At 40.6% G+C, this 19,298-nt stretch overlaps 1 protein-coding gene across 1 annotated transcript in view; it reads right to left on the minus strand.

Annotated features, from left to right (window-relative positions):
* tll1 (tolloid-like 1) overlaps positions 1 to 18,980 on the minus strand; it is a 42,327-nt gene extending 23,347 nt beyond the window's left edge. Inside the window, exons 1-3 of the mRNA XM_041036005.1 lie at positions 18,586 to 18,980; positions 772 to 894; positions 492 to 572 (exon numbers count right to left, since the gene is read on the minus strand). Of these exons, the coding sequence (XP_040891939.1) occupies positions 492 to 572; positions 772 to 894; positions 18,586 to 18,766 (385 nt within the window). The 5' untranslated portion in view covers positions 18,767 to 18,980. The remainder of the gene's footprint in view (positions 1 to 491; positions 573 to 771; positions 895 to 18,585) is intronic.
* Between the last annotated feature and the right edge of the window lie 318 nt (positions 18,981 to 19,298).

A 19,298-nucleotide genomic window follows, 5' to 3' on the forward strand; every position in this document is an offset into this window, starting at 1 on the left:
TATTGTGGTCTCATTATGCTTCAAATGTGTCTGATTTTCTCATCATCAAACATCACAGACAAACACAAGCTTAGTGCATGTGGCTCTGCACAGGATTCTTGGGGATAATGGTTGAGTCTGGGAAGGTTTATTATTAGCTAGTAGCAATTTGCAAATACATTAAATTCACAATCTAATGACAATCAACTAGCAGAGACTTAAAACTTGCTTGAGATTATTACACATCACAGTGAAACTTTCATCACCTTTGTCATCGAAGTTTACATGGTTGCAGTTGCAAGCAGCAACCAAGACTCTCACTCGCAACAGAAGTCTAATGAAAATTAAGATCTGGGATACCATTATGGTATGCTTTGGAAATTGCATGCAGTAATGTAAAACATACTATTTGTGGTTAATTTGCTAAAACACACAAAACCACCAGTATGGTTCTTTCAGTGGTGGTTTTGGTAACATAAATCAAAGCTGGTGGTGATATTCAGGGTCCTTACCAAAGCCAAATCTACGTATTCTTTCCAGCAGCAGGTATAACGAGCCTCTCTTCTTTGCAATTTCTTGTTCCTCCTGGCCACCTGACACACACACACAGACACACACACACACAAGTGCCAAGACACAAACACAAACAATTTACAATAAATGATATCTTCAAGTGGGCCGCTGTCTACTTCCTTCCTTTCCCCTGATGGGTAATGAGAGAGTTTCAAAGGAACCATAACAGAGAGCACTACATGATGATTATTGAATGACTGAGACGCTGAGTCCACTCACCAGATGTGTGCCCCTGCCGCGAGTGTGAGTGCATGTGTGTGTGCTGTGTGAGGTCTATCGTCCTGTCAATCTGGAACATTCGCAGGTCCTCCTCGTCTAAAGCGATGTCGCCCCAGAATACAGCTGGAAATAAGAGAAAACCTCAGTTAGAATCATCAGTGTCATTATCATAATCATCGCTGTCATCATCATGACTGGGAATTGTCACATTATTATTTTCAAACTGTAATATTTCTCTTCATAAGCAGTGTTAAAAGTGTGACAAGCAATTATAAACTTTGTTTATGTAGAACGTGTATATACAAAAGAAGGTTACAGGACTGTAATATAACCAAGTGAAAGCCTAATTAGAGCCTTAGAAGTTGTCAATAAACTTTTATAATCAATTTTAAAAGTAACTGTGAGGATAAATGAAATGTGAAGGTCTTTCTTTGTTCTGCCCATCCAGCACTGAGTTTTGAACAAGCTGCAGACACGAGAGGGGACTTTTTGCTAATGTCAGTAAAAAGCACATTACATAAGTCAAGACGTGAAGTGACAGGTTTGCGTGCAGCTTTTTGACCTTCACCAGTGCTTTAAACCCAAGTCCCCCACCAAACCTGCGTCAAATCTTGGGTCCAAACTTTATGTTCCACTGTTTGTGCACAGGTCTGTGCAATCAAAAAAGAAAATTTGGATGAAATCCAACAGGAACCACAAAAGGACAGATATTGAACTTGTTTACCTAGTGTTCTTTGCATGCACTTTACTTGATTACTAAAATTCCTATTAAAAAAAACATCAGGATAAATCTGAGTGGCTGAAGCATAACTCATTGCTGCTTCACCCACTGAGGCATCCTTAAGCAACAGATTTAACCTTCAACTGTTCTACTGAAGCTGCTCAGTCACCAACAAATCCACCTGTGGGCATACTGGATCAGGTTCCAGGTGAGAATGTGTGTTAACTGCGTGATCATGGTACTTTTTAAAAAGAAGAGTGTCTACTTCAGTGTATCTTCTCTGATTAAACAAAGGTTTTAAAAAGGACATTTCTTAGTGATCAAATGTCACCACAATAAAAGCATTGTTTTAGTCACACACAGAGACATTTACAAAAACTTTCTAAGCAGTGCCTTAGCGAACAAATGCAAGTGTGTACTGTAGCTGCCTCAAAAAAATGCGTGCACTGAAACCACTGGACCCAAACAAGATTGGATCTAACTGACTAGAGTCTTTTTCCAAACAATGTCTTGTTTTGTCAAGGCTGTTAAGGTTTATTCTATATGAATCTAAGTTTCTTGATGTTTGTTTTCCATACCATGTCTGTAATCATCCAAGAACACACTGATGGAGGCTTTTGCCAGAATTTTAATTAATTAATTATGAGGTTCATGGTAAATTTGGGAAAAAAACCTGGCGAGTGTTCTTCCATGCATTACAGTGGGTTTATTTAAAATTCAATATAACAAAAACCTGTGATCACATATTACAAAGAAACACAAACACATTTTCACATACAATAACAGTGGTTAGGAATAAAACTAATGTGCATGAGCCATACTACACTGACATTTGGAAGTCTCCATCAAATAAAAAACATACAAGGAAATGCAATAAACAGCTACTTAACTGCCCTGTCAAATCTTCAGTACACAGAGGCTGTCTACCTAGCACATACTTCAAAAGTGGTTACAGCAGTACACTTCTGGTTGGCCAGTTCCAGATTTCAAATTGGGAAATACTTTCACCTGTGAAGGCCATGACTGTGCCAGAGTTGATCCATCACTTAATTCCAGTTTAATATTTTTAAAATCTTTTTTTTTTTTAATGTTATTTCCATCACCTCTAACAAAACAGAGATGAAGTCCAAGGCATAAAACTGAACGTGTGAATACTAAGGACAGAGAACATGAACTTCTAAAACACTGGGCTTTCCTTTCATCAGAGGAAGAGTAAGGATCTGGTTTTCATCAGTATCACAACCCATTTGAGAACTAAGGATACAGTCCACGCAGTCTCCCTTCCCCACAACCAGATGAATGGCATCAAATACACTGCTCCATGCATGAGGTTCAGTTTTCAGTGTGGATACCTTCTGAATAACAGTAAAAGAAAAGAATTTTAGTTAAGACATGGTGGACCACAGTGAATCACATATATAGTCAGGACAGGTGCGTGCATGTCTGCTTCAGTGTATGAACTTACAGTATTAAATGAACAATTTTGGACATGACAAATGTTGTTCTATGCAATGTGCACTGTGCATAAGAACACACTTTTAACTCTTTTCTGATATGATCATTGTGTGAATGAACTGCAGTATCTGAGTAAATTAAAAAGGACATATCCAAAAAAGCTTTAATCCCACTGGCTGTCTGCCAGTACCGCTTGTAAACTGAGGATCTGTTCATGAAATGTTGTAAACTTATTTCCTAATGTCATTCCTACTCAGCCAAGATCATTCGATGTCTACACTACAGAGCTATACAGTACATGAGCGGCGGGCTGTACAAAACGTTAACAATTTGAGTGTGCAAGGGTTGCAAATACATTTTTTCACTTGTTTATCTTAAGAGATACAACAGACATTCATAACTAACTAATGACACCGGAAGGAGGAAATTAGCGTTACTGTTTCAATCACATACGTTAAACCTGAAATATCACAACGTCCTTATGGACAGTATCATTGACCTACATTAATGCAGCACACTACACAGTACCACACTACACTGAAACGTCACGTCATATGGCAGAAACACAAAACAAACGTTGTTCCATTAACGCATGAGTCAACAATGGTTAACACCAGTTAACCGTGGTTACCAGTCCGACGGAGCTAGCTCCCGTTAGCATAGCAAATGCTAACGCTAGCACCAACGTTAGCTCGCTAGTGCTAACGCTAGCACTAATATTAGTTAGCTAACATGATTAGCATATTCATGAAACATATGATTGTGATGCTAATTGCCTCCACTTCTCTGGTCGTAGCACAAAAGGAAAACCGCACCAACATTTGGGCTGCACTGTACATATTTACTTAACTCAAACTTGTATGTAAAGCTCATTAAAATTGGAAACCAGCAAGGACATAAACATTTACTTACCGAAACAATGGATACCAGAATCCGCATAGGGGCTGTTGGTACCAACTAACCGAAGAGCACGCCGTAATTACGCTAAACCAAAAAACGTACGAAAACTAGCTGACGAACACCTTTACAGTCTCATGATTCCTACTCCACCGACAAATAAAGACAAGTATCAGTCATTATAACACAAATGAATCAAACGCTGTACACGACGCGAATTCACCGGTCCTTCGTCCAAACGGTTTGTCAATCCCTCCCGACCAGGAATGTCAATCAAACCAGCCACGCCCCCAAATGCACCGCTCCTTGAGGCCCAATTTTTTAATAAATTATTGAATTATTTTTAGATGGACCATCAGAACTCGGATTCGGCGGGGGAAATTTTGCCAATGACATTATGATGACTTGTAGAGAAAAATTTACTGACCTAGTATTTCATGACAGACTTGGAAGTCAGCCCCTAGCGGCCTTTGGTGGTATTGCACTTCAAGGTACTGGGATTCATTTTTCAGATCTGGAGTTGATGTCCATTTTCTGTACAGTCTATGGTTCAAGTACAAATTGTTTGACCCTCCAAAAAACCCCTGAAACAACCAGACTTAAAGTTGGTGCACTGTTACTTCTTTAATGATGTTCAAGTCAGGGGACTGCTCCAAAAGCTACAGCTTGTGTTTCTTGACGTAGTTCATGGTGGGTTTTGAGGTCTGCTTTGGATCATTGTCCTGTCATGGAAGCCTGCCCTCTTTTTAGTTTCAGTTTCATGGCTGACTGCAGAACATCTGTATCCACAATTTGCTGATATGAAGTGGAATTCATTCTTCCCTCTATCTGTGCAGTGTTTCCTGGTCCACGGGCTGCAAAAATATTTTTGACTGCAGAATATTTCCACTTTTCTATTTTTTAAGTTAATGAAATAATAGGTAACTGTTCTTTGATATTTGAAGAATGGTCACTTTTTTAATGTACAGTTACTGTAGAGGTTGTATTTACTTCTTTTCACTTTAAAAATCAACTAAAAATATAATTTTCCCAGAGGGGCTCAAACTCTTCCATAAAACTGACTGACTTTAACTTAGCCATTGCACTGCTGAACTTCAGTGTGCCATATAATGTACCCCTAAAAACACTTGTTGTGTCCATGTATGTTGTATCATTTGTAATATTTTGCCCTGTTATGTAAGTAAATAAAATCTTACTAGAAAAGAATTATCACGTTCCTGCATGAGCTGGGCAAAATAATGAGCTGGATAAAAGTCCTGTGAACACAAGCTGATTAGGACTATTGGTCACACGGACCAGGAGCCAGCGGTCAGTGTGTCAGGGACCACAGGGACAAATTCCAGTAGTTTTGTGGTAGCATGCAAGAGAACACATGGAGCAGCACAGAAGGCATGCAGTGCTCATAACAAACCTTCCCTCTGAACCTTACAATCATTGTTGTTCCCATAGTCACAAATCAGGTCTCCTCATTATTTTACTCAGTACGTATTCTTCAACCCTCATCCTCAAGCTTTTTTGACTCTCATGCTTCACAACACTACGTATGTGGCTGTGTTTCTATCACGCACCTTTCAACATCAGACAAAGCACATCTCTTGCTACTCAGTTTCTTTTTCTCCTCCTCTCCCCCCATATCTACAGTATATCTCACAGCCTCTAACAATGAACAACTGAAAGATAATCATCACTAAATGATTAGCAGAGCAGAGTTATTGCCCTCCACAGGGACTCAAGACACTGATACATTAACAATGGCATGGGAGAAGCTTGTCACTTAGCTAATCAGGATTGCCACTAAAGGAAATGGGGGGTCAGGGTGCCATTGTGCTCAACTCTGTGCTATTGTTGGAGATAGGAGCAAACCACAACGACTGCAGATGGTTTACAAATCATGGTATCAGATACAGACTAGGAGTGTGTGCTGTTGAATGGTGGTGTATGATATTTTGATTAGATAGAAATGAGGATAATGACTGATTTAGAGGGTGGAGTTGCTGTAATCTATTTATTATTATGTATAATGTATCTACTGTATTTACTATGTAAAAATGAAGGGTTCACTCTAAAACATAAAAGGTTGCATTCATGCATAAATAATTACTACAAAACATTATGCATTTCAAGTAAAATGGTGTTTTTCAAATGCATATAGCTTTACAATGTATAATTACTTAAATGTTGTACCTTTTATTAAACATACAGTCTGACATTTTGGTGAAAAGAAGGTGTTAATTAGTGATATTTAGAGGTGCTGGTAAGCGGATTTTGTTTCCTTTGGACAGAGCCAGTTTAACTGGTTCCCACTGTTTCTTGTTCAATACTAACCTAAGCTAATCGGCTGGTAGCTGTAGCTTTGTATTTGGTGAACATACTTGAGAGTGGTATCAATATTCTCATTGAACGCTTGGCCAAAAAGGAAATCACTGTGTTTTATAAACTGTCAAACTATTTGACTTTCAAGAAATCATAGTTTCAAGTAAAAATTGTTCAGCCTTTGTGTTAAAATAAAATGGTGTTTTATACCTTTATAGCCTGGACATCTGTGATGTATTTGATTAAAAAAAGGTTCATTTATTATTAATTATTATTCATATAATATTCATTTAATCCATCTGATGGCATTCAGAGCATTTTGCTATCATTAAATAATTACTGTTTCTGCAGAATACAGTCTGATTTGTAATATGAATACAGATTTTTGTGACACATTGGCAGTAGGAAAACAATTTACATTATAATTAAATGTACAATATGACAAACTTTGCAGTAAAATAAAGATTTGGATCACAATAGCAGCTTTCACAAAATTAAATGAGTTTCCCTTGTGTGCTTTTTTGTATGCAAAAGTTAAGAAAAGGTCTGCATTCAGTGAGTTACTGGTTAAAAAGTGAACCATCAAACTTGACATATATAAAAGAGGTTTATTTGATTCTGAAGTGGTTTATGTGGGTGTGCCTGGACATATAAAGCAACAAAAATAACACAATTACCCCAACACTTGCACTAAGATGTGGTCTGAACAGGCGCTGGTACAAATGTTATTTCTGACACCAAATTGCACTGTGGGTGATAGTTTCCACAGACACTGTGCATACACACTGTCATACTGAGCCACAAAAACTACCAAATGGGTGCAAAAAATCCACTCACTCCTTAGGAAGCTGCCCCTTCACCACCTTATCTTTGTGAATCCTCATATAAACACACACCATATCACACTGCACCTGCATTTGAAATGATATTCACTCTGCTTTTGTTACCATTTATGGGATAGTGTGTTTGCGACAGTGCACTGACTTTCCACTTCTAGTAGTTTCAGATATTTCAGGACAGCAAGGGAAACTACAAGGACCAAAAGTTCTCCAGAGAAAAGGAGCTGACACAAGCAGAGACACAAAGCGAGAAGAGGAGGGAGAGTACAGTGATAGTAAGTTTGGCCCATTGATTGTTGGGGTCTTGTTAATCCATAGAGATACCATAAATAGCCCAAAGTCAAGCCAGTGGGTGTGGAGGGGTGAGGACAGTGAGGCAGGGAGATGCAGGAGGAAAAGTATTGATCCAAAAACCCCAGGACATCCCAGGAGACCTACATCATGCTGACCAGGGCCTTACTGTATGCCCTTCAGCAGGGGCACTGCAGCAAATACACACACACACTCCAGCACAAAGGGACACAAACACACACACAGGAGTAATGCACCAAACATAAACTGAGAGGCGATTTTCCTTCATATGCATCCAGCACCTCCCACCATGTTGGCTTTTAGGAGAGTGAGCAGACCAGTTTGTGTCATATTGATCAAGTTCTCCGGGAGACAGGACTAATGTCAGCTTTCTGCAGGTTTACTCTGCAGCCCGGTAACAGATGTCAAATACTCATACAACAGTGGCTCAGTGGGACTGTCTTTGTGAGACACACACACTTTTGTTAAACTCTACCTCTATGTTTTTTACATTTTACATATACTAATGACATTTATATTTAATCTCAAAATTTATTTGCTTGCTAGAACATTTACAGTATGTTTTTTTAATCACATTTGGATCGTTTATTATAGAATCTTTTACATTATTCTGATGGAAGACATTTTATTTTTTGTAAAAACAAAAGGACAGTCTGTGTCCATGTGTGCAGTTTTAGTGTTGCATTTTTTTGGGGGGGAGGGGGGTTGCAGTTGCTGTCAGTTGGGTCAGTTTTGAATTTTGGTCTCCCTCAAACTACCCTCCATAATGTGAACCTTGTAAAGTCTGGCACTATCCAGACTCCATTTTTTATCAGTCAGATACGCACTAATTTAATGAGTGTTCCCACAGCTGAACTGGTCACAGTTCGCAGGAGAAAAGATGCTAATGGACACATGAGGTTTTGCCATGTACACAATGTATCTACAAAACATAATAACAAACACAAACAACATTGTTTAGCTGTTTATCATTTCCCTTATTTACTGTAGGTTTGTGGCGTTTTCTGTTCCTTTTGACATTTTACAGACACTACAGTACAGAACAGTAGAGAATTATGCACTGCTGAGTTATGCTCTCATGAGGTAGTCACTGGGGTGTATCTAACACACACACACAAACACACATCACTAAGCTCCTCATTAAGCAAATATAAGGTCACGCTGTAGGTGGGCTAAGGTGTGTGTGTGTGTGTGTGTGTGTGTGTGTGTGTGTGTGTGTGTGACATGTGCATGAGCTGATCCACTTGTGTGATATTATTATACTGCACATAACTGTGGCTGTGAACGTACAGCAATATTAAAAAGAGATTATCTCGGCTTTCGGCCCTGTTGGAAGATTTTCTCCGAAAGTAATCATTGTGCAAGCTGTTTGATCCATATTAACACTTTGTGAGCAGGTGCTGGAGGTCGAACTCGCAGTAGACCTACAGTGTACTGTGTCAAAAACTGTACAATACATACAGAATTAAAATTAAATTAAAGTGATACTCTACACAAAAGTGCTTTCACTATGATACACCCATCTCTGTCAGATGGAAAGGTGGTTGTAAAGGGATCGTAATTTACATCAAACATAGTATTTGTTCACCTTGAATTCACAGTGTTCTCAATTAATTCTTATAGTGATAAGTTTCAGAAATCAACCATCACAACCAAACTTTCCTACCATGCAGTACGTAGAGACAACATGCACCAAACACTACTCTCTGCTTTGGCATGTTGGAACTGGACGTACATAGTTAGGTGTAGCAATTCATAGAGATACTGAGCTGAATGATGCTATATGAGTGGTTTCTATGAATGTTTCATAAATACTGAAATCCAAAATAATTGCTGTGAAACCAAGCTGTCCACAGCCTCAATTGTCCATTGTGAAGGAAACAACCACACAGTTTTCTTTGTGAGTATTTAAGACGCAATAATGATGTGCTACTTCACTTTGTAAGGTGTTGGAATGTAAAGAGATGCTGAAGTCGGTAATGTCACCGGTCAGAAATTTAGAGGCTTAGTCCAAGTTCAAAAAGTTCACACTCCCGCTCTCCTGCAAGTATGTATGTAAAGGAGCGACAGAGGAGGAGACAATCTCAATTTCTGTGACATAAGATCAAATAATCATGAACAGAAGAGAGTAGGGCTTGTGAGTGTGTATGAGGATGTAAGAGTAAAACCGTGACAATTACAAACTTTTCAAATCACCTGAGACAAAGACAAGCTTAGCTCTGACACAATTTTTCTCTAACAGATGTTCAATGTGTGTCTGAGGAGTTAAGGACAGTGTGTCTGTGATGTCACAGGTACACAAAGCCTGAAACACACTAACGCACACACACTAATCATATGTTTTTACTGGCTTAAACACAGTCCCAGACACCGACAATGACCCAATTACACACCTCTACGCCAACACATCATTGTGTTTACCTCCAGCACAGTGTGTGTTTATGTGTGTGTGTCTGCAGACTAGGGCAGGCCAAGTTTCTTCATGCATGAACACGGTTAAAAACAGATGGCAGAGCAGTCAGGCGAACAACTGGACCTCTGAAACGACCTGGAAATAAAGCCCAGACTGACCATAAACAAATCCAATTAACAGGAATATACTGTCAGACTGTCACCAGTTACCAAGTAGAACTATTCATCTTTTTAATTTTTCTCTCAATCAAAAACACAAGCAAAGAACTAGGATACAGAGTCCCTGAGGTGGACAGCTCCGAAACATCACAGTCCTTGTGTTTGTGGCACCATAACTGAAATAAAATGTAGATAATTATAATAGTCGGAACAAAGTAAAGGGAACGTCTGCAACTTCAAAAGAACAGCACACGTAAATGGTGCTCTGCCACATAGACCGAAGGGGATGACAGGCAAAGAAATGTTCGGTATGAGACAGGATAACATAATATCATATGACACACACACACACACAGAAAGAACTGGTGTAACCTCCTAATCACATTACTGTTATACTGAGATTCTTCTCCAGCAGGTCATGGGTTTGGCCAGACATTGCGACGGGGACACGATTGTGTCTCGATTTACCATCAGAGTGTCATGAGTGTGCACCCAGTGGTCCAGCATGTCAACAGGCTGTCCAAAGATCAAATTAAAGTTATTTGGTAAGGTTATTAGAGTTATTCATTGTGATGATGGAGTACAGTTCTGCTCTGTAAGTCATCCCATTGGTACATCAGTTGCGTCTGCATGTCTTCACTTGTTAGAGGACAAATTTTTTTGAGGTTTGAGGTAACACTGATTTCGGCGTAATGACAGATTACAGTGAATAAATCAAGTTAAGACATGAAATCTGACACAGCTGTCTGACATTTACGCAGTTTCAAACTGTCTAAAAGTGGTGGAAAGTTTCAGTATGCACGTTAGATACCATTCATTGACATTCTTTGAATATTTTTCATATCGCTGGTCAAGCACTCCCGCCTTCACTCACAACAGACCTTTTTCACTGCAGACGCAGAAAAGCACAGGTGTTACCAATAACATTAATGATGGCTCCATTCTGTTCGAGTGTCCCAGAAAGTCATGGCAGTGGGCCAGTATGTACAACACGGGGACCCTGAAACTGAAACAGCTAAATAAAATTCAGCCATCATTGATTTTATTATATGCACTATAGGCCTTCATCATACCATCTAAGGCTGGGTGATAATCATTGTAAATTATAATGTTACAGCTAAGAAACCTTGTTAAGCAGATACATGCTCGCATTTGTTTCAGAATGATTTATACAGCGAAATCTTCATGTTGGCTCTGGTTCGGTTCTTTTTTTCTGCATCAAAACATATACAGTGATTCTTAACACTCAAGTGTTTTCTGTAGGGAGTCTAATTAGCTGGTTTATAGGATGGATAACACTTGACTTAATGCTCTTTCTATGCCCTACCTCCTGAAAGCCAACAGATTGGGCTGGGCAGGAGCACAACAGTTGGAAACTTGCTGAGTTCCAGTAATTTCTTGCCTGAATCCCAGTTGAGTTTGTTAAGTTTTGTAAAAAGATAAAGCAATTTCAAAAGGAAAAAGTGAGTAGTTTACCAGCAGCTTACCAGCATAAGCATTTCTGTAAACTGTAATAACTTGGTATTACGATGAGCAGTGTAACATTATGGGGCTAATGTTGCTACTAACAATCCATAGTAAGTAGAAATAAAGTTTCTTTCAAATGAGAACAAACATTTACTTCTATAGTAGATAAATACCGTAGTGGATCTAGCTAAAAATGTGTAGCTGTGAGTCACACTGTCAAGGGAGGCTGTGACCATACATGGGTTCATACAAAACTTGGAATAGATTAAAAAAAAGAGGAGTTTAACTGTAAGGAGCAGGTGGCTTTTCCTCAGCCAATAATGGGTGTATCTGAATGAGTTTTGCTGCTATAAATACCATCAGGAAAAGCTAGGTGACATAAAAGCACCCAGACATTTAATAATTGAGCAATGCATGGCAGGTGGGCGGAGTGGCGGTGGTGCTGACTCATGGCTTCTGCAGCTCCGGAACAATGACGGTCCAAAACAAACAGTCGGCTCTCAGCACGGCCGCAGAGTTTGTGCTGAGGCGGGAATCCTGAGGAAGACTTCGGAAGCTCAGTGGCAGGAGCACTCTGCTCGGGAAAATCCTGTTTAATATAATATGAGTGAGACCGCTCATCTCTCACTAACACACACACACACACACACACATAACGCAGCCACAGTGTCAAACACACATACGTACACACATTGCTCTAGTTTCCTTCCTACCAAGGAATGGGGGAAGGGGTGAACAGTAGCTGCAGCTCACTGTCACGACATGGTGGGCTTCAGTCTCTGACTGAAAAACCCAAAGCAAACGTTCACTGTACATACACCTGTTTAAGATACACTTGGTCCATGGAAGTGGTGGTTAAACTTCTATCAAAACAGCTGTTTGACCACCTGATGGTCATTGAAGTGACACCTGAATCCAGAAATCCAGGCTGAAATTACTGGTTGTGTGTTGTTTCTTTGAAGCGTTCCCTGAAATCATTTTCTGCTTTAAAACAGATTGAAGCTCATAGGAAATACATCCTACCGCCACTAACTTTGGTAAACCGACACCAGCTGTCACCCACAATGTCAGCATCTCTATGTAGTTCACAGTGCTGTCACAAACATTTTTACAATTTAATAATTTATGAAGCATATTAGTCTAGACTCTAAATACACCTTTTGAACTTATAAAGGTTCAGACTAAATGCAAAGTAAATTTTTTAGGGCAAATGCAAACTGTATACAAGGTTAGTGAAAGCATGTTCACACAGATTCATTCTAGACAGCACAAACTGAGGAAAAGACGTGTGAGTTGATAATGTTTCAGCTTTAGAGAAAAATGTGTTCTTACCACAGCACTATATAACTTCACATAATCATTATGTTCAGACAAGAGAAAGAAGAGGAGAAAATCTGAGCTGTCATACCAACAGCTCAGTCGCAAACTCTGTGTTAAGTAAACACGGACTGCAAAAACACTCAAGTCGTCAAATTTGTGAAAATAAATGAGGGTGAAATGTTTGTTTTGAGCTAAATCTTCACATTTAAATAGTTTGTACACACCAAATGTGACCACTGCTGTGGATTTAGAAAGTGTTTTTACCATAGTTATCATTCAAACAACCATAACCATAAATTTATCCACCAGACTCTGCCAAGGATCAAATATGACAATGCATCTGTTTAAACATTAACATTAAAGTTCGCTTGGTGGGCTGTGCTGGTCTGCTGCTCTGATTCTTGCTGTCAAAATCAAGTTACTCTCTATCCATTGACATAAGCTATAAACTTTAAAATGCTTCCTCAAATTCAATGTGTTAACTTACTACCTGTGCACATATATTGACTAAATGAGACACTGAGCCTCCATCTGGAACAGTCACAATAAAAGTGCTTCATTTTCCTTCCCCACTCTCCACTAAGAATTAGCACCTGGATTTTATCTTCACACCACATCAGAATGAGCTTCAGCCAACGTGAACCTCTTCATGTAGGCAGAGGGGTGGAGATCGACCCTCAATTGGAGTGGAAGGTCCTGGTTCAAGCTTCTCAGGGAAACTGTGATGTAATGTTACTTAAGTGCTCACGAACTTGACATTAAATCACTATTAACTCTTAACCTGACTCTGTCCTCCAAGTCCTTGTGTAGAAAACCCAGGATCTGGGGAAACTGTATTGCGTTCATGAAGGAAGCTTTGTTGTTGCTTCTGAATCCAAACTCCCAGGCATTACACAACATGAACACAACAAACCTCTACCCATCCATCCAACCATCTATCAGCTATACAGGCTTATCCTTGAGTGTCACGGGGGGGCCTGGAGCCTATCCCAGCTGATGTTGGGCACGAGCCTGGACAGGTTGCCAGGCAGTCACAGGACTGGCGCACAGAGACAGACAACTATTCACACCTATGAGCAAATTTAGAGTCACCAATTAACCTAACAAACCACTATTTCAAAAATTAAAGAGCCCAGATGCAAATTTCTTATCCATCTCTTCTGGGCTGCAACATGTGAGCTCAGAGATGTGTGTTCATGAGAAAATGTACATTATGTATTGTACATACTGTTAGTCCACATTCCTATGATACACCACCATTGTATTTGAAGAAGAGAACAAGCCGTCGGTCTCTTGGGTCACTCCTGAAGAAACGGCCCACAGCTTCACTCGGACACTGAGGTTTGTTTAGCTTTCGCTCCGTGTGTGTGAGCATTTTATGAGAACAGTGATTTGGAAGGAAGCATGAATGACTCTTGAGTGAGCGTAAGAGCCTGTGCGCATCTGTATGAGTGTGTGTGTGTGCGCGCGCGTGTGTGTCATCTCCAGCTGAGTCGCAGGATGCAGACAACCAGGAAGAGATAAGCACGGGTGAATGGAGGGAGCTCTGCATGTGTGTGTAGCAAGTGTGTGCGTATGTGTGCCTGTGTGTGTTCGCATAGGGAAATCACTTCACAAAGGCCTGGAAGTGTGTGTTCTCCTGTCTACCAGTGCGGGACTCAGAGGAGATAAGCAGCCAGCCAAATATTCCCCTTGTGTTTTCCCAGCAAAAACAGGAGGCGGAATACCAACCACTCAGACTGATGCCACAGGGTCAGGCCTGGAATGAGCCGCGCTTCCACTTCTTACAAGCTACACACATACAAAGACACAGTCACCAGCTCTTTACACACTGACAGCAGAATCTGACAGTTGAATCTGATAAGGGTGCAACTTATAACTATTTTCATTACTGGTTAATCTGTTCAGAAAATAGTGAAAATGCTCATTGTGTGTGCATGTAAGAAGGTTCTTTTGGTTGTATATTTACGCAGACATCTATGAATTTTGCAAATCCATAAGTGTGCATGTACAGATTCTACTTGATGCAATTGTGCGTTCATATCACACAACCGATTAATTTTCTGCCTGGCAACTTATCAAGTAGCCATTTCAGCACTAGTCCCATGTACATACAGATTATTATGCAATAAAGGTGCCTAATTCAGAAGCTTGTCCTGATATAAGAGCATGTAAGAAGGCAAAAGTGAACAAGGTGAATGAAAATGAAGTGAATATGAGGTAAATCCTGAAAGGCACTAATCTGCTGGTGCATTTGGATGGAACGCAAAGTAAAAAGTTAATGGAAGGATCCAAACAGACACATATTTGATCCAGGTAGTGTGGCTGTCTGAATGAAAACATTGCCACTTTATTTGAAAATATTTCAGCTTAACAGAAACATATGTGACTATCCTGAGGTGTAAGACTCCGTTAATGTAAAGAGGGAGGAGCAAAACATTAAGTGTTAATCTACAACAAATGTTGAGGAACGTGTGCCCAAGCATTCCAACTGGCACCAATAAAGACCTTTGATTTGTGTTTAATCTGAACAAAACATGCATGCCCTTTAACACTGATGTTTCCCCATTCAAGTCCAGACAGGGACCTTTGTTGAGTTCTGCCCTTCAGTTTCCCTTAAGATTTGATCTTAAGTCACAAGTATAAGCAAACATAATACGGTTATGCTAATATCACATGTACAGTTATAGTTCTTATTGAACACTCCCACTGAACATTCACAGTGATAGAAAAAGTAAGTGAACCCCTGGATTTAATAACTGGTTGAATCTATTTTGGCAACAGAAACCTCAAACAAGAGCTGCCAATGGCTGCAGATTAGACCCACACAACATTCAAGAGAATTTTTGGACGATTCTTTCTTTAAAAAAGTCCATCAGCTCAGCCATATTCTTAGGACATCTGGTGTGAACAGCTCTCCAGAGGTCATTCCACAACACCTCTACCAGGTTAAGGTCTGAGCTCTGACTGGTCCACTACAAAAGGCATGTTTTCCTTGTCTGAACTCATTGTGTGGTCGGGACAGGGGAACAGGATTAAAACAGGATCAAATCATGATGCTACCTCCATCTGCACCACTTCACCTTTGGGATGATGTTTTCATGTTGGTATGCAGTGCCCTTTTTACGCCATGCGTAGTGCTGCACATTCTTCCTAAACAGCTCAACCTTCATCAGTCCACAAAACATTTTCCCAGTAACACTGCGGAGTGTCAAGCTGCTCTTTGGCAAACTTCAGGCTCACTGCTAAGGTTTTTGATCAGCAGCGGCTTCCTCCTCACACCATGATTTGCGTATGTCGAATTGTGCACAGAGATGTTAACCAGCTCCGGTGATTCCTTTGAGCTTTCAGTTGTTACTCTGGGCTTCTTTTTTAACACACTGTGCCTCTGGAGAAATCTTAGCTGGGCGCCAACTTCTCCAGAGAGTAGCCACGGCACTGAATCGTCTCCATTTATAGACAGTTTGTTTAACTGTGGCCTGATCTAAACTCTTTGAGATTTCTTTGTAACCCTCTCCAGCTTTATGCAAATCAACAATTTTACATCTCCTGAGATCTCTTCTGCGAGGCATGGTTCACAGCAGTAGATGCCTCTTGTGAACAGCAAACTCATAATATTTGAGCGTTTGTTTTTTTTTTGTAAGTCAAGTCAAAGTAGCTCTAACACACACCTTCAGTCTTGTTTCACTGGTTTGACCAACGCCTGTCTCCAATTATCTTTTGTTAATGTCAATAGCCGAGGGGTTCACATGCTTTTACCAGCCTACACTGTGAATGTGTATTCAATATGAACAAGAACCATGCAACAGCTTGTATGTTATAGGTTTAAATGGTTTGTGTTTTTTCATGAAGATCTAACTATATTTTAAGAAATTTTTATTTATAAATTCAGGTAATTCCAGAGGGTTCACTTGCTCTTCCTTGCCACTGTAACTGCATTCCTTATGTACACTGATATTTCCAGCAAATAAAAACATTGCCTGTGTTATTTTAACCTACAGGAGTCGCTCAGTTACTCAAATATATGTAGACTTACTGTCTCCCTGTAACCTGCCGGGCTCCCATCCAAACATGGACACACACACACATACACAGTAAGTTCTCAGCATAACTAAAAGCCACAGAGTCATGGGACTGCAGTATCAACATAAAAATCACCCACACAGCGATCAGTGTAACGTGCACACGAACAAACACACACGCACACACACTGGCCAGTGTCCAGGGTTGTCAGGTTTGTGTATTTGGTATGTGAGGAATGTGTGTCGGTCAATGTGTGGACGCTCAGTGCTCTGGGTGGAGTTCCTATCAGTCCAACGTGTCATCACAGACAACATTAAGTGCCATTAAAACACACATGAACATATGTGTACACAAACACATGTGCACACAGACACGCCAAGTCAAAGGGGTGTAACCAAAACAAGAATCTTAAGATTCTTTAGAAGATGCTTACTGGTCTTACAAGACCACAATATTTCTCTAGCCACTCTCTCGCACACACAGAGTAGGAAAGAGAGGAAAGAAGAGAGGAGAAGAGAAGAAAGGAGAGGAGAGGAGATGATTCCTCCACCTAACGAGGTGTAATCATAGACCGTATAAAAGGATGTAAAGTGATAAAAATCCTCAGGGGTCACTGAGCTTTCCTACATGGCCTGGACAAAGAACTGTGATTGGAAAAAGACAGTTCTTTATGGTAAAGGGGGACTGACACACAGTAACATAACCACAAAATGAAGGCAAGCGGCATCCGTAGCTGTACGTTTCGTTGCCACGAACACAGTATCTATGTTATCAAAACCTGTCCAGTATCACAAGTTGACACTGAATGCTTGTTCTTATTCTTGGTCCTCTTTATTTGTTCTTTGAGCAGCTGTTTCCTGCTCTGAATCATGACACCTTTCCAATTTCAGCCTGCAGTTTGCTAAGGCAAATTTCTTGTATAGGATACACAGTGCTGCACTGAGAAGTTAAGCATATTTCATGAAATGAAAATGATTCTTAAATGAAATTCTTAAGTAAAGTACTGGTTTAAAGTATTGGTAACATATTGGAAAACTGTTTTGCCCACTCCTTGGCAGACTACATTAGACAGATGGCACTGAAACATACAATGTGCCTTAAAGACTCAAAGAAAGGAAGGTTACTTTAATATAAGAAGTCTTAAGTGAATCTCCAGGCTTTGTGTCAAAAACATGAGTTCATTTGGGTGGAGTGTACAGAGACACCAGACATGACACACACACACCTATAAAAGATCTATAATACACTGAAGAAAATACGTTTTTTTTTAATGTATATAAAGCGCTTTAAAACAGTGTGTCGACCCAGTTTGTCGACACGGTGGACATATTATAATGTAACTGCATAGATGTTGGCTGTAACAAATATACACAAAGACAAAGAGAGAGAGAGAGAGAGAGTACCAAGCATCTTTTGGTACAGTTAAGTCCAGCTGTTTCTCATCTTCGTTGATGGTTTATTTAACATCTGGACGCGCGCAAACAGACACATGCTTACACGCCAATGCATAGCCTATCCATTTGCATCACTGCCACTATCTGAACCAAAATTTTACCCACAGGTGATGCACGCGCTCAGTGTGCGTGCGGTGAAAAGTGTCTCTCGAGGAGGAAAAGGGCTTAGAAGGACCGTCACCGGGCTGCACGTGGCATCCATCCACATGATCACCACGCACAATGGCTTATTCGATATGAAGGTTGGGGATAGAGCGACATCTGGACCGGTGCATACACACACACGCGCGCTCTGTCATCTCTCGTACACACATACACGTGCCATCTCAGGACCAGCGCTCTCGGTAAGAGGCTATGATCACAGCGACCAGACGCACAAAAATACTTATTTTCTCATATTTCCATATAACTAAAAACTAAAACAAGTAAATACAGGACTCACCAGCTTTGCATGGGTCTTTGTAGTCAATGGTCTCCGCTCTGTCCTCTTCGTAATAGTCATAGTCTGGCTCCTCGTAGTCGAAACAGTTAGAAATAGTCACTTTGCCCCAAAAAGTCAAGCCGGCAAGCACCAGCGTGATCCAGCGCATCTTAGCGGCCAGTGCCGAGGGCACTCGGTCCATCTGAAGACTGAAATAAAGGAATAAAGGCCTCTGCTCGTCTCCTCAGTTGTTAGGAGATTGTCAATCCACTCTCCAAAGAAAGCATCGGCAGCAGGAATTTAACGGGTCATTGTAAAGATCGGTCTCCTCTCTGACAGTCTGGTTGTGGATACTGTAAGCGACTGGAAGTTATTCTGCCGGGCTCTCCTCCATGTTAAAAGTACGCTGAGGTATGTGTTTGTCCGTCCCGGTGTCTCTCGGTCAGCAGTGTGTCCGCTGAGGAGCTCCGCTGTCCTCCGCTGTGGCTTCGCAGGTGAGGCTGCTGTGGGACAAACAAAGAGAGAAGCGGTGAGAGGGGGATCAGGACTGGATGATCTCTGAGCGTAAAGACGCACGACGGCGTGTGTGCTGCTCACACAAGAATCATCCGCCTCGCATATTTCCAAGCAGCACTGTTGTCTCACGCTCTCTCGCGTAGTGTAATCTCTCTCACTCCCTCTCTCTCCCCCTCTCGCTCACTCGTGTCCGGTAGTGGTACTGTCTCTCTGAACCC

Source organism: Toxotes jaculatrix, chromosome 4 (genome assembly GCF_017976425.1).
Source record: "Toxotes jaculatrix isolate fToxJac2 chromosome 4, fToxJac2.pri, whole genome shotgun sequence".
Classification (NCBI taxonomy): Eukaryota; Metazoa; Chordata; class Actinopteri; family Toxotidae; genus Toxotes; species Toxotes jaculatrix.